Here is a 16,008-nt window from a genome sequence, read left to right as displayed (position 1 = left end):
ACCAACCAAAAGACAAGAACCACAGACCTAAAACAATTACTGGTTTACTAGTAGTTTTAGTTTCATTCTTTTATGGAAATTCAATGAAATTATTCCTGAAAACTGCTTAAATCTGCATTTGTTATTCTGTGTTTAAAAAAAAAAAACATTTGTTGGTTCTTTATCAGAGCTGCCCTGATTCAGTCAAAGCCCAGACCTTAAGTAACACTAGTAATTAAGGTGTTTGGTGTCCCAACTTCCTCCTCTGCTAAATATGCATTTTTGTTGCCATCTTTTGCTTAATGAGTAAAACAAGGGCTAACTTTTACTGTTTAAGAGCAATTATTTCCATTTTGCTTACAGAGATAAAGAATAAATGAATATTTAATGGGGTGTCCTAAAAAAGAGGTAATTACCAAGACCTCTCCCAGCTAAAGGGTTCCTTCTGACTCCTCCTTGAGACATTTTTCATGAAGGCAGAAAATGCCCAAAATTGGCAACCAACAGCTTTACAAAAAGTGCTCCACGTGAACCTAAAATGCACCACTTATATCTGCACACAATGAACAGACAGCGGTCAGGTTTGCCTGCTCTGCATGTGGCAGCACTCTGGTCGCACAATGAAAAGAAAAGTGAAAGGCCCTGATGTCTGCTGTGGCTTTAACACGCTTGTGACGGCTGTGGATCGGCCAAACGTTTTCTGTAGAAAAGCATGTAACAAGTGAGACCCCGGGCTTTTTCCAGTTGTACTTCTGTGGATGCTGCAGCAATAAAAAAAAGTTTTCTTCTGCTGAAGGAACTCATCACACAGAAAAGAGAATCGGCCACTTGGTCTTGTTGGAGGATTTGTCAGCTCAGCAGTCTTATAACCCCACAGAAATGACTCCCTATAACCCCAGTCCCTTCCTATCAGCTTTCAGATGAATTCAATGAAAAAAAAAAAGTCCTGCAGAGAAGTCGAGGCAGAGGTCAGAGTGGGACACAAACATGTGGCTCTGTCCCAAATAAATCCAACAGCGGAGTGGGGAAATGTTCCAACTTTTATTCAAAAAGGCTGAGGCTCGACTGGGTTTGTGATCTACGGGTGAAAAGAAGGGGCCCAACTCCCATATGCATTTGTTCTTAATGTATGTAATACAGTTGAATCAACTCCTGGAGAATCATTCTAAAGTTTGGATTTGTCCACTTTATGACTTCATTCCTTGTCTAAGCTAAAACGGAAGTTAATTATCCTCAGAAAACATGAACTGATCCCCAATAATGAGGTGTCAAATCTCGGCAGATCCAACTTAAGTCCAAAAGTGATCCTCTGAAGTGTTGTTTTCATATTAGGTTTTGAAGTTAAAATAATTCTGACTAAATGATCAGTGTTTCTAACCTGTTTCACCCATCAATGGCCCAAACCTGCTGTCTAACACAACACAAACATGAAGGTAAAATTTAAAGATGAGCATAACATTAAATCTGCCAGTGGTGTGAATAGTTGTTGTGCTTAAGATAAGATAAGATAAGATAAGATAAGATAAGATGAGATGAGATAAGATAAGATAAGATAAGATAGGCTTCATTGATCTCACATTGGATAAATTCACATGTCCCATCGGCTCAGTAATCAATAACCAGAAGAAGGTGCCAAAGTAGGACAAGGTGCATCGGTTATATATACAGTGTGTCCTCGTTTATACAGTGGATAAAAAAAAAAAAAAAAAAAAAAAATAGAAGTAGATAAGAAAAATAAAATAACAGCATATTAAAAGGTATTCAAACAAATCTTTTTATTTTGTGAGGTCATAAAGACATTCACATCTAGTAGATTCTAGTGCATAAAAAAAAGAAAGTTACTTTAATCAAACCTTTGGCCAATCTGCTGTGTTTCCGCATGCAACATAAAAACAATTAATCACAAATTAATTCTGGGATGCTTTTGACACTCACAAACGCTGTCGGTGTCACACTGACTTTAAAGGCTTAACAACAAAGCTCACAGCGTCTATGTTGATGTTATGATTAATATGTTTCCAGCTGGTGAAAGATCTTGGTTTGTCTCCTCGTGGCTTAATTAGGTCTTCTCTTTAGCGACATCCGCATCCGAGTGTGTTTGTCTGAAGAGCCTCTCTTCAGGAAATGCAACATCATTCATTCACTATTCTGGGAAGGCAAGCGCTGGTGATTTCAGACAATATCAGCTCCCACCAACAGAGCTGTGAAAACTGTTTCCTGGGAGATTTATTCTGTTTTTCTCACACTTAAATGTTTTGAATCATGAAACAAGAGAAACCCTAGATTTGATCCTGACAGTATATCTAAATGTATTTCTGGTCACATTTAAATTGCCTGGACTCATTTTGGTTTTAGCCGACTAAATTAAGTCGAAATTTTAGTCGAGTATATTTGCTGTAAATTTAGTTGGGTAAAATATAAATGACTGAAAAATGCTTCTTAGAACCTCATCCATCCATCCATCCATCAATTGAATATATCCCTATTCCCAGCACTTTTAATTGTTAGTTACTAAAAAGTTCAATGAAATTTTATTTATAAAGCGCCAATTCGTTATATACATGTCATCTCAAGGCACTTTCCAAACTCAAATTTAACCAGATTATACAGGTAGGTGAGAAAGTTTCCTCTCTAAGGAAACCCAGCAGGTTGCATCAAGTCTCTCCAAGCAGCATTCACTCCTCCTGAAAGAGCGTAGAGCCACTGTGGACAGTCGTCTGCATTGTTGATGGCTTTGCAGCAATCCCTCATACTGAGCATGCATGAAGCGACAGTGGAGAGGAAAACTCCCCTCTAACAGGAGGGAAAAACCTCTAGCAGAACCAGAACCAGGCTCAGTGTGAACGCTCATCTGCCTTTATTAAGTGCTGTCCAAATAACTTTGCCTTACCTTTCTTGTACTCGCAAGGTACCATGGAGGCTGGTGCCTATCGCCAATGGTCATTTAGCGAAAGGTGGGGTACATCCAAGTCAGGTTCTATGATTTCAAGCGAGCATGAGAGCATTAATCAAAGCCGCATGGGTTTCTGGGTTCCTGTCCTTGAGGCTGGACTTGTTTACCATATGTTTTTTTTTTTATAGTAGATGTTTACAAGTCATTTTCCTTTTAGTCCTAGTCTATTCTTCAAATCTTTTGAAACAAATCCAAATCAGGTCTCAGGCCACCTGTCCCAGGTCCAAGTTAACTATTGTATTTTGCCAAGTCAAGCCTCAAGTCTTGAAACAAGTCTAAGTCAGGTCTCAGGTCATTCTCCGAGTAGAGTCTTGTATTCTGCCACAAGTCCAATCATGTCTTGAGCTATTTTTCACAAGTCCAAGTCAAGCCTCAAGTCTTGAAACATGTCCATCAGACCATCTGCCTTAAGTTCATGTTAAGCCTCGCAATTTTCCACAAGTCCAAGTCAAGCCTTAATGCTCCACCCAATTTAAGTCTCAAGTCTTTAGTCACAAGTCCAAGTCAAGCTCCAAGTCAAGCTTCAGTGCTCCCCATAAGTGCAAGTCAAGCCTCATGTATTGTGTCTAAGTCCAAGTCAAGGCGTTCCAATTTAGGGAGGCTAGTGTCTACCTCCAGTGGTAGAGGCAGAGTAGACCCTAGGCAGACTATTTAAGGACAGAACAAGTCTAGAGGACAATTTTAGAGACCATTTAACATAACAGTCATGTTTTTTGATTAAGGAAGGAAACCAGAGTACCTGGGGAGAACCCACACATGCACAGGGAGAATATGCAAAACCCTTCTTTATGCAAGGGTACAGTTCTAGCAACTGTGTCACCATGCAGCTCATGCCTCATAAATCTTTAAAGAAAATCATTTTAGTTTACCTGCCAAAAATACTTATTCAGAGTGAAATTGTTAAACTTGCTCTTTGTAAAACATTAACACAAAGTTCTTTTTTTAAACAACTTTATTTTGGATTTGTGTGTTTATTGATCTTATAGATCAGACAAAAGTTTGACAAAAAATAAATAAAAGCTGAAAAAACATCTGTAACGAGGCAATTCATTTTATTGCATTATTTAGGGCATGTCTGACTAGAATTAGAAAAAGAATATTAAAACGTAGCACGTTCAGAGTGAACATAACAATTCCCTGATATAATAACTGGTTCGTCTGCAGGAAATTATGCCCAGCCTTCTTGAATTAAGAGATTTTTATCCAGGATATCCGACTTCCTGAGGAGCGTTTAGGAGAGAGTTGGATTTTTTTCTACCATACTGGAGGTGACTCACTCGCACAATCCCACACTGAGCGGTGTGTGTGTGTGAGTGTGTGTGTGTGTGTGTGTGTGTGTGTGTGTGTGTGTGTGTGTGTGTGTGTGTGAAACCCACTGACAAAGAGAGAGAGAGAGCTCACCTCTTTATTCCAAAGCAGAGCTGAGGAAAGGCTGCACAACGGCAGGACTCCCTGCAGGAAAGAATACGCTAACAGGTGCTGAGCTTTCTGACCGACACCTTAAACAGGTACTTTCTGCTTTAATGTGAACTTTGTTGACCTAAACATTGTAAAATACCTGTGCTATGTTGCATTGGACAGGATGATAGTTGATTTTTAGGTAAGTTTAAAGTCACAGGAGTTTTTGCATTTTCATATATTCTTGTTGCCGTTGTTTGGTCTGCATTGGTTTATAAGGTGGATTTGAGAAGCTTCTCAATCAAGATGGTTTGGGTAGAATTTAACTGTACTGATTGGGATTATTTTGAGAATATTCAGGTAGTTTATGACAGAAGAATGAGACACGCAGTAGCCAGACGGTCCTGCTCAGCCCCACCAGCTCATTAACATGCAATTATTCCTCCTCTACAGTTTGATGAACACGTAATGAGGCGTCACCCCTTTTTTGCATTGGTGCTACCTGGGATTCAGCATCTCTGACAGGATTTGTCCTGATCATGTGCCCGACGCCTCTCACTTGTTTCATTCTCAATCAAAATACTGACAGAGACAGATTCCGCATCCAGTTCTGATGTCAGATGACATGTTTGTGTGAATGCTGCCGCTGTTTATTTCCTCATCTTCCGATCTGGCAGATGGAATTATAAATGCTGTTGAATAATTTAGTGTTTTTTTCCTTTTTATCTGTTTGGGGAAAACATTTTCTAAAATCAAAGCCACAACCTTCAGCCACAGACTGCAAATCAAGTCATGACCTTTTTCATATTTTGATTATCTGACTACGTGAATCCGGCTGGTGAGCATTTCTCATGGCATTGCATCTAAAGATGTTGGACCATTTGTTCAGGATGATCAATCCTTGGAGCATTGGTTTCATGCAGATGAGCTGAGATGGTCCACGTGGACCGGACGCATCGTCTCCACCTGCTCGTGAAAGCCTGAGCAGGGAAGACGGGATTGATCAGGTTTAGAGAGGTCCGGAGAATAAAAGCTGAGAAGTCAGACAAAGTGTTGGGATTGTTGATGGGGACGAAAAGCTTCTTTGATGGGGCTGATGGAGAGCTCTGCAGTGGTAGCTAATTATTCTGCTCAAATGTGAGTCATCTCGTTAACCTGTCATCATGGCAGTTTTTGTTAATGAATATTGTTACATAAATGATGCGTACAGAAGATGAGTAAATCTCACAGCTTGCAGGTCTGATAAATATTAAAATTTAAATTTAAAAGTACACAACTGAACGTTTACTGCATTTTTGCACCATTATTATTTTGCGCCGCCAATGTTGAACTTTTCAAATGAACGTCCCTTTTGCACCATTATTTTTGCACTATAAACAAGTCCAACATTCTTCTGCACACTTTTTTAAAAACGTTTTTTTCTCCTGCACTGTTACATTCTTATCACTGCTGCACTTTATATTGTAATGTTATTTTATTTCAGTTGCAATCTCATTACAACGAAATTTCGTTTTGCATGCCCCATGGGCATACAAAATGGCAATAAAGTTTGTCTAAGTCTAAGTCTCTTCCTCTCTGCAGCCATGGACTGGGAGAAAGTGGTGAATCAGTCCAGGGTGAACTCCTCGGCCCCAGCCTCTGACTCTTCGTCCTCCTTCCCTTCGTCCTGCTGCAATTCTTCTCACCTCCTCTTCCGCCCCTCGCTGTTTCCGGTCCCCGCCTTCTCTGGCTTTGACCTGCTGTTCAGTCTGAAGCTCCTCTTCATCCCCCTCTACTCCGCCGTGGTGCTGATCGCCTGCTCCGGGAACCTCCTGCTCCTCTTCCTCATTTGGTACAACAAAAAGAGGCACAACACCACAAATTTTCTCATCAGCAACCTGGCGCTCGTTGACCTGCTGATGTGCATCTTCTGCGTCCCTCTGACCGCCTCCTATGCCTTCGACAGACGAGGATGGGTGTTTGGATACCACATGTGTCACTTTGTCACTGTGATGCAGTCCACAGCAGTGTTCGCAGCAGTTCTGTCCCTCATGGCTATTGCAGTGGACCGTTACATAGTGGTAGCTTATCCCATTCGCAAGAGAGCGGGATGGCAGTTCTGCTGCTGCCTGGTGACCCTGATCTGGTTGTCCTCTTTGGCGCTTTCCACCCCGACAGCCCTCCACACGGTCTACCTGGACCTTCGTGATGCAGGCCTGGAAATGGCAGTCTGCGAGGAGTTCTGGGACGGCCAGGAACAAGGGCGACTAATTTACTCCTGTTTCATCCTCTTCTTCTCCTACTTTGTTCCGCTGGCTGCAGTGTCCATTTCCTACTGTGCCATATCCTACCACCTGAAGCGGAGGACCACGTCAGGCTTGACGGCATGTCCTGAACTGAGGTGTGCGCGGGCCGTCTGGAGCAGACGGCGGAGGAAGACCTTCTGTCTGCTGCTGGTGTCTGTTCTCTGCTTCGCTTTCTCCTGGCTCCCCTTGCAGGTAAATATAAATAACAACAAAATCAGGGCTGAATCGCAGACATTGGGAGTGTTAAAGGTCCTCATTGCAGGGGCTCCTCATAACTGAGCATCTCTTGAGAGTTAGGAATTAGATTAAAATCTTTTTTATGCCTGAAGGTACAACCCGAGTTCCAATAAAACCAGAATCCATCGATTCATTGAAAACTGCTTATTCTTGCTGGGTCACACTGGAGCTGGAGCATTTCTCCAGCAATAATTGAGCAATAGGAGCCATTTCATAACAATACAACACTAAGAGACCCGAGACAAACACCAATGCACACACACACAGACACACACACACACACCTAATGGCAATTTAGAGAAACCCGTTAATCCGACAGTTATGTTTTTGGACAGTGGGAGGAAGCTGTGGCAAGCCTAAGAGAATCCATGCAGAAAGAATCCAGGATCTTATTGCTGCACGTCTGACTACTGCTGTACCAAGCAGCCCAATCTAACCAGAATGATTTGTAAAACCTAAATTAAAAAACAGAATAACCTGACTCTCTAAACACTTTAAATACAGCTAAAAATGAAAGCTCAAAACTCATGTGCTTGAAATTAGAGCTGGATGATATGGCTGAAATTAATATAATACACTATAGCTCAAAATCTGGGACCACTTAGAAATGGCCTTATATTTTAATGAGAATCTCCATTTTCTTCAATTAAAATAACATAAAATTAACCAGAAATGCAGTCTAGGCTTTAGGACAGGACATTTCCTCAGATTACCTCAACAAGAACCCTAACCCTAACCCTACCTGGCAGCTAGAATCTGCAAGGCTGCAATTGCTACAAGTGAAGGATTATTTAAAGAAATTTGGGTTTGAAGGGCAAACATATTAAGTACAAGTCATTATTTCCAACCTTGTCCGTGTTTTGTATATGTTTTCTATTCATTTTGCAATTCATTTTATTTATAAAATGTGGATTTTTTGGAAGAACATGACACGTTTTGGGTGACCCCAACATTTTGAGCCGTGGTGTATAATAGGGATTTAAACAGTATATATATCAAGCAATTTAAGAGTCCGTTCCTTAATAAATGCAAATCCTTCTGACCAATAACCACACCAAACAATTGCTTTATACTGATCAGATCACAAATTAACTTTAATAAATGGACACACACAAAAAAAAGAGAAAAAGTGATAAATTAAAACAGATAACAGGTTGGAGCCAAGCACCAAAACATCAGACTAATGTTCACTGGTCGGCGACATGCCATATTTCATGAGAGAAAACATTTAATACATGCTACTGTTATAGTCTGAAAACAAAAGAAAATACGGCACACTGACTGAAATGTGACCCAGAACTTTTTCCAAAGATCAATAGTTATGGCAATATGAGTCACATAATGACTGTTTCAAATTAACTCTGACACAGGCTCGATGACAGCAGAGCAAAGGTGAGATTAAAAAGTGTAAAAATAACACAGACTAATTCACAGCATCTGAACACAATATTATAGCTCAGGTAGAAACTGATCAACACATTAGAACACTGTTCAGCGAGGAGCGATCAGAACACCAGAGTATGTTGCTCATTATTATAAAACACAAAAGCTGATAAACATTAGAAGAACCAGAGTAAATTCCGACTAAAGAATTTATTTAATAATGATTAACTAAGCAAACACTTAAACACAAAAACCCCACTAAGAAACAGACTAATTAGTCAACAAAACTACTTGTAAGTGGAACATTTTCATGACTTGGAAGTGAATGTTTAAAATATCTAATTGGATCAAAGCTTGGCTTAATGCTGGGTTTTCTAACAGGTACAGAACCAGCTTGTGTCTCGGCTCATACAGGTTCTGCTTCCATCTTGATCAGCTCAAGAAACTGCTGTGTTTCCCCTCCAGCCTGACAAAGTTTATTCTCCTTTTTTTTTGTTTTACTGGAGTCAAAAGAGGAAATAAAACAAAACAAAGATACATACATACATACATACATACATACATACATACATACATACATACATACATAAATATATATCCACATATGTGACCTCTTGATGTGATCACACAGAGATCTATACCGTCAGTACAATACTGCCAAAGCTTCGTATTGCTTCGTATTGTAATTTAGGAAAGTAAGATTTCCTAAATTACAGCCCAGCAGTTTCAGCCCCTTTTTTGTATTTTTTTATTCCCAACAAGAAAGAAAAAGGGAAAAGAGATAACCGCCCCCCTTCCCCTCTCCGCTCAAAGTCCACTTGATGGAAAATAAAACAAATGAATGTGTCATACATCAAGTATGAAAACCCCTACTCATTAAATAACAAAATACAGTGGCAGGCACCTTCAGTTTGGCAAAACTTCTAAGTTTGAAAAATAGGAAAGAAAGCCAAAGTTCATTCTCTTTAGTGACAGGCTTCGGATGAGTAGTATCCAATTTTAGATTTCTGGTTGAAGCTTTTTGAATATGAGGAGAGAGAAAAAATCATGCCAAAAGTCAATTGCTGACACTCGGCTTATTTATGTTTAATAAATGTTACTTTGCACATCCTTACACAGAAAAGATCAACATAATGTCACGGCTGAGTCAAAGGCACCAGGACAAAAAACGTTCTGGCAGGCAGTGGATGAGTGAGGCAGGTATATGTAGGCAGAGGATCAGGTGGAGCGACTGGAGGGTAATTAGTGGCAGCAGGTGGATCTGATAATGGTGTTGAGTGGTGGCTGTGAGGCGACTGGAGGGGGATGAATGAAAAGTCCAAAAACAGGACCCAAATTATGACAAATTTAACGTCCAAAATGATCAGCAATTTTTTCCTTTATTTATAATAATTATATATTTAATTATATCATTGAATAGTTAATTATAACAATCAAATATATAGTAATCTTTTCAATAACAAGCTGTTTCACATTTCCATGATTTCAAGCATGTGATTATTCTTATTTATAATTTAAGTTCTGACAGATCAATATTAAAATTTATAGCAATTTTTAGATCTTTCTAAAGGTTTCTCGATCAATAAGTTAGCAAGAACAAAAAAAAACAACTTAACTTTAGTAAACGTTAGGTGTTAAAGGAGGAATTAGTAAGAAATTCACAGTAAAATTAACAAAAATCATTCTTATTTGTCACCCAGGATGGGTAACATTCCCTATAAACAATGAGTCCTCTCCATCAACAAGTTTTTCTCCTTTCAAACAGAGAGGTACGGTCCAGAACTACTTAGGTTCAGCGTGTAGCCCGTGTTTACTTCCTGATTCCTGAGGCAATCATATGAGAGTTCCCAGGGTTCCCAACACAGAACGCAGCATTTGGTATTTTATCTTTGCAAAAAAAGCAGCAGCCTAAAAACATAAAAAGCCAGTAAGAGAAGCGGACCAGAAATAATAATAATAAAAAATGCAACATCATATATCTATCCTGTGGAAGTAAAAATTCAGTGGGGTTTCACTGCAGCAATGGACCACTGAGGAAACAGCATGGGCTGTTGTCAGTGGCAGGATGTTGTGTATGTATTTTTCCGATTTGCAACACTAAATATTATTACAACTTACTGCTCCTTTAAGTCCCATTTATGAGGAACCTAAACATTTGCTACATGGCATTGAGCTAATCTACTTGATTAATGACCTAGTAAAAATATATTCCAGAGGTCTTGGGCCACCACCTTTGGGAATCAGCTGTGGTTTTGACTAGACCTGTCGTTTCCACAAGGACATTTCAAAGTGACCCTGAGAAAAAGGACAGACATTCAAATCCAAGGATTTCAATAAGATTAGGGCTGGTAATTCTCTGGATATTGCTGTTTTACACACTACCTAAATCCCCCCCAATTTCTTTTTTGATCAACAAGGGTAAATAAAAGAGCTGAAAGAAGGTAACCAAATCAGTGAAGCCATCATGGTTGGCCCAGACATTATCATTAAGACAGGAAAAGGATAAGAATTACAGTAGTTGCTCTTTCTTTTATGATCCAACAGAGAGACCAACAGCAGCTCAAAATGTTTAAAATGTTTAGGTAGTTTCTGGTAGATATTAATCAGATTTTAAAAACTCAGTTATAGACATATAAAACCACGTAGTCTTGCATTCACTATCAAACGCTCCATTATTGAGCGTGGGAGCTTTAAAAATGGACCACTGCCTAAAAAAGAAGCTGGCCTAGTTTTATTAGTCATGGCTTTTAATCCATTATCTGCACAGACTGATGTTATAATGGGAAGATCTAGAGTTAGAAGCCTTAAGAAAGCAAGTCAGCAGTTATACAACGTTTTTAGCTGTACTCTGCTGTTACTTTGACACAACCTAAACAATGACAAATTACAGCTCCAAAACTTTTGAAACTGTTCAACTAACAGGTGCTGAGCTTTCCAAGCGACACCTTAAACAGGTACTTTCTGCTTACTGCAAGGTAAGGTGGTGCACCATACCAAAACTGTTTTAAAAACTGTTTTAGGTCAACTAAGTTTATTTATAGCATCAGTTCATAATCATAAGAAAGCGATTTCCAAACAGGTCCAGTTTGTATCTGGTAATATGTAATCAAAACAATCCAAACACATAGACAGATTCAAATGTAATCCTAGTTATAATAAAATGCAGTCAAGTTAATGTTATAAAACTAGTTGGTGAAAATGTATGTCTAAGAAACACATCTGATTAACACTTTTACAGCCTTCTGGGCGTTTGTTCTAGATCAGTGGAGCATAAAAACTAAATGCATCTTCTCCATGTTTGGTTCTGGTTCTGGTTCTGCAGATCAGGCTGTAGCCAGAAGACATAAGTGGTCTGGAGGGTTGATGCACTGATAACAAGTCTGTGATGTATTTTTGGTCTTAAGCCATTCAGAGATTTATAGACTAATATAATTATTTTAAAGTCTATTCTCTGAGCTACAGAGAGCCAGTGTAAGGACTAGAACTAGAATGATTTCAATTCAATTCAGTTTTATTTATGTAGCATCAAATTACAACACATGTCATGTCAAGGCACTTTACAAAGTAAAATTTAATCAAATCATACATACAGATTGGACCAAGTCTGAGGTTTGGTCTTAACATTCAAAGTCCTTGCTTCTTAATTAATTCAAAGACCTTTGAGCTGAATTAACCAACAAGGACCCGTACCCACTATGCACTTATAACAGGGTTTAAATAATTAACTTAAAACAGTTTGGTGCAGGAGGCCACAATTAATCTTGTTGCACTATGGAAAATTTACCCTTGGTCAGACAAGCAGTCAGTAATGTAATGGATGGCAAGAAATCAAAATGATGACCCTCAGGCAGCAGCCCCAGCAGATCTCCTCCCACCTCGTTACAGAAGAGGAGCACATTTGGTCAACTGGTTTCACCGCTGAATGCTCTGAACAATAGCTGCTGGAAAAGACAAAAGTTTTGTTGGTGGCTGCGATAAACACCAGGTGTCTGTGCACATTCTCCCAGTTACAGAGAACAGAGCTGCGTGGCGTCATTTCATTTTTAAGTGTTAACATTGAGTTGGGAGGCGTGGCCAGCTGCAGCTTATTTGCATTAAACAGCTCATTCTGAGAGAAGCCCATTTTGTAAAGCCCATAGTTCTATCCTAACTTAACATAACAGGTCCCCGTTAAGCTTGATCATGTTTTGTCATGAAAGGAAATTCAGTTCAGCTGTAGATGTTTTTTATGCAACCCAAACCAGCTTAGCGTTTTGAGAAAGCTCTTTTAGTTTAGCTGAAAATTAAGTTTATATCATAAAATTCAGCCTGCCAGCTGAAGTAGACTTAGACTGAGTAAGAGAATGTCATGCTACAAAAATTTAATTTGTTTTCTATATATGAGTGCGTATTTCTGAAAATTTTATTTTTAAGCTTTTTTTAACGATGCTCCTAATAATAAGCATCACTTTCCAGGTGGTGAACCTGATCCGTGACCTGGACACAGACTTCTCCATACTGGGAAAGAACTACATTAATGTCATCCAGGTATCTGCGCACCTGCTCGCCATGAGCTCAGCCTGCTACAACCCCTTCATTTATGCTTCGCTGCACAATAAATTCCTGTCCTACCTCTGCTTCAACCCCCTGACTCGGAGGAGAGGAAAAGAAAAGCACGGCGGTCAGGGTTCGAGCGTCCTGACGACATCTCAGAGGACGCCACGCCTCAACACCTTCACCACCGCGGCAGATTTACCGGCTGTGGTTCTGAATGACCTTGTTCCAAAAGAAAACTACGCCTGATTTTTTTTTTTTTCCTCTGTCCCAAAAAAATGTAGTAAAGATTTTCCCACGTGAACCACAAAAGTCACTGACAGTAGATGGGATGCAGGGTGTTTCCTTTTCTCCACGGATTTCATGTCAATCTTGTCAGCCTGCATTCGGACAGACAAATGGTGGAATAAGCGAATTTAAAGCACAGTGTAAATATTAAAGCATTAAGATCATCAGACATGAGGGCCAGCGAGCTGCTCATGGTGATAAATACATTAGTGGTGCAAGAAATCCATCTGCTTTGGTTGTAAAGATTTGTTACTGTAATAATGTGATTACTTGTAAGAAATGTAACTGTTTAATGTCTATTTATGCTGCTATTTAATGTAAAAAGTCCCTTATCTTCTACGGCAGTCTTTATCTTTAGTTCATGATCGCTGTTTGTACACATTTTAATGTTTACAGCGCTGTGAAAAACTATTTTCAATTACATTTAAATATCAGAAAAATGTTAACATGACAAAACACAAAAGGTTGTTTTATTTTTTTCTCAGATTTTCTTAGAGTAAAAAAAGGGTTACATTTTTCTTAATTTTGATAAATGTTTTTTTATTTCCCTCTCCACCATCATAGATATTTGCTACCAGACCTGTAGATTTAAGAAATCTAAGACATGAAGTGGGCTAAAGATCACAAAAGCACTGAATCATGCCCATGTCCAAAGAAATTGAAAAGCAAATGAAAAAACAAAGTCACCGACATCTGTCAGTCTGAAAAATGTTACAAAGCCGTTTGGACTCGAGTGAAACAAAATGAAAACCATTATACAGAAATTGAGAACACGTCAAACAATGGTAAACCTTCTCTGGAGTGGCCAGCCTACTAAAATTACTCAAAGCGCATGGATGTCACAAACGAAACCAAAACATCTTAAACACTGAACTCCTCGCTTGCCTCAGTATCAACAAAAAGAAAGAGACTGAAGAAAGATGCCCTTTTGTTAAGCCACTGCTTAACAAAAGGGCCCGTATCACATTTACAGAAAAAACATCCGTGAAGACCTTTGGATTAATATCCTGTGGACTGATGAGGCAAAGGTGGCTAAAAAGTAAAACTAGTAGCCTGTCAGTAAATAACCTCACACTTGTAGTCAGAAATGGTGATGGGAGTCTGATGGTCTGGGGCTGCTTTGCTGAAACCATGAATTCTGCTCTCCAGCAGAAAACCCAGAGGAACGATGCTCGGTTTGTGACGTTAAAGAAGCAATAAGCGATATTTCACCACTAGGTGGAGCTTGAGCACTGTCTGTAGACCAAAACACGATGTGTGACCAGCAGCTCTTCTCTACCTTCACTAAAGCTGCCACCCGACACCTCCTTTACCTTCTCACCCATCACCTTCTATGCACGTATTTGCAAAGGCTAAATTCACAGCAAAACAGCCTCACAAAGAGGAACATTTCTCGTGAAGAAGTAAGTAACTCATAACTTTATAATTCTGTTGGCAAGAGAACATTTTCACGGTGGTATTTTAGGGCAGGGAGGGGCTGAGTTCTTAGTGGCAGCTGTTCACATGCACGTACATGTACATACACGCACGTAGGGCCGGCCCGGCTCTGTAAACAAGAGACTGGAGAACAACACAGAGAGATGGTGTGTGACCTTTAGTTCTTAACATTACTATTGTTTTTAGTTCTTTCTATCTAAAAAAAAAAAGTTACATTTCGCTTATTGCTACCTTAAGATCAGTTGGTAATTTGGTTTTATAGGAGAACAATGTTCTGAATCCTGTTGGCATGCCCACCCCTTAATGAATTATTCTTTCACACAAGGCCTGGTTAGTTTAGACAGCTTTTCCTCCCATAATAACTCAAATCATCACTATCGAACCATGTTTTGTTCTTTTTCAGGTTACTTTAGTTTGATGCTGTGTCTGATGACCTGAAACATTAAAGTGTAACAAAAAAATGCTAAATCTGTAGCAGTTATTAGGTCTTAAGTTATGTAACTACTATTCTGTTATTTTCATTTATCCTATCAGATAATATTAACTTGTAGATTACATGTGTCATTCATTTATGTTGTATATAATTGCTGAATGCCAATATTTGATTAAACACTATTTTTTCCCATTTCAATGTGGAAATTAATGAAAATTGTTCCATTTTTATTTTCCGTACTGACCGAATACTGAATTCATGTCACACTTCAGTATAATCAATGAACATATTATACTTTCAGCAGGACATGTGGCTTTTGTTGGCCAGTGTGTGTTTAGAATTTGCAGCATGTTTAAAATGTCAGCTGAGTCAACTAGAGAATGCAGCAGCATCCCTCTTCATAGATTGTCATCTATAATTACGACGCACTGAATAAACCCCATAAGTACAGTTTGCAGCATCACTTGTCTTCTTCTGTGCAGTAAATACTAATTTTACCGACAAAGTGAAATAAATTATGAAACATAAACATGTGTTGCGGAAAGTTAAGCCAGTGACAAAATCACTACAATTTGCATCTGTCTCCGTTCCAGTGCCGCCTGAGTAGTCCTGATAGTGTTTGTTTGAGTTTTGTCCAAACATCAGCGTTGAATCATAACCTGAAACAATACAACAGCAGCTTCTCAACTCATTATCTTCTTACATGAAACAAAAGTCCAAACAGGCTGGTTGGTGAGCAAGAGCAAGACTGCAGCGTTTCTCTGACCTTGTTTGTGAAGCTGCCATGACCCAAGACACTGGAGAGCTGCCTTGTTCAACACTATTAAAACGTGTTTTTACTTTACTTGTTTTTTTTTTTTTGTCTGACTTGTATCAGACCACACAGAGTTCCAATTAAAGCTGTTTCAAAAAGCAAAGTCATCTATCGTGTTAGTGTTTTACAAACAAATTACTTTAACTATATTCCGCCCTGAATTCATATTTTTTAGTTCAGTATAATGAAATGCATGAGGGAGGAGTTGCATGTGTTTGTTCTCTCCAGGTACTCAGGCCTCTTCCCACAGTCCAGAAACAGGACTGTT

The 16,008-nt window shown here is 39.1% G+C and overlaps 1 protein-coding gene across 1 annotated transcript; it reads left to right on the top strand.

The window, feature by feature from the left end:
• Window positions 1-4,372: 4,372 nt before the first annotated feature.
• Window positions 4,373-13,427, top strand: prlh2r (prolactin releasing hormone 2 receptor). The gene is made up of 3 exons (XM_012864497.3): window positions 4,373-4,440; window positions 5,912-6,807; window positions 12,691-13,427. The coding sequence occupies exons 2-3, from the start codon at window positions 5,914-5,916 to the stop codon at window positions 13,015-13,017; spliced, it is 1,221 nt and encodes a 406-aa protein (XP_012719951.2). The 5' UTR covers window positions 4,373-4,440; window positions 5,912-5,913; the 3' UTR covers window positions 13,018-13,427.
• Window positions 13,428-16,008: the final 2,581 nt, after the last annotated feature.

The sequence above is a fragment of the Fundulus heteroclitus genome, chromosome 19, assembly GCF_011125445.2.
Source record: "Fundulus heteroclitus isolate FHET01 chromosome 19, MU-UCD_Fhet_4.1, whole genome shotgun sequence".
Classification (NCBI taxonomy): Eukaryota; Metazoa; Chordata; class Actinopteri; order Cyprinodontiformes; family Fundulidae; genus Fundulus; species Fundulus heteroclitus.
This window is presented reverse-complemented; position numbering and strand designations above follow the sequence as displayed.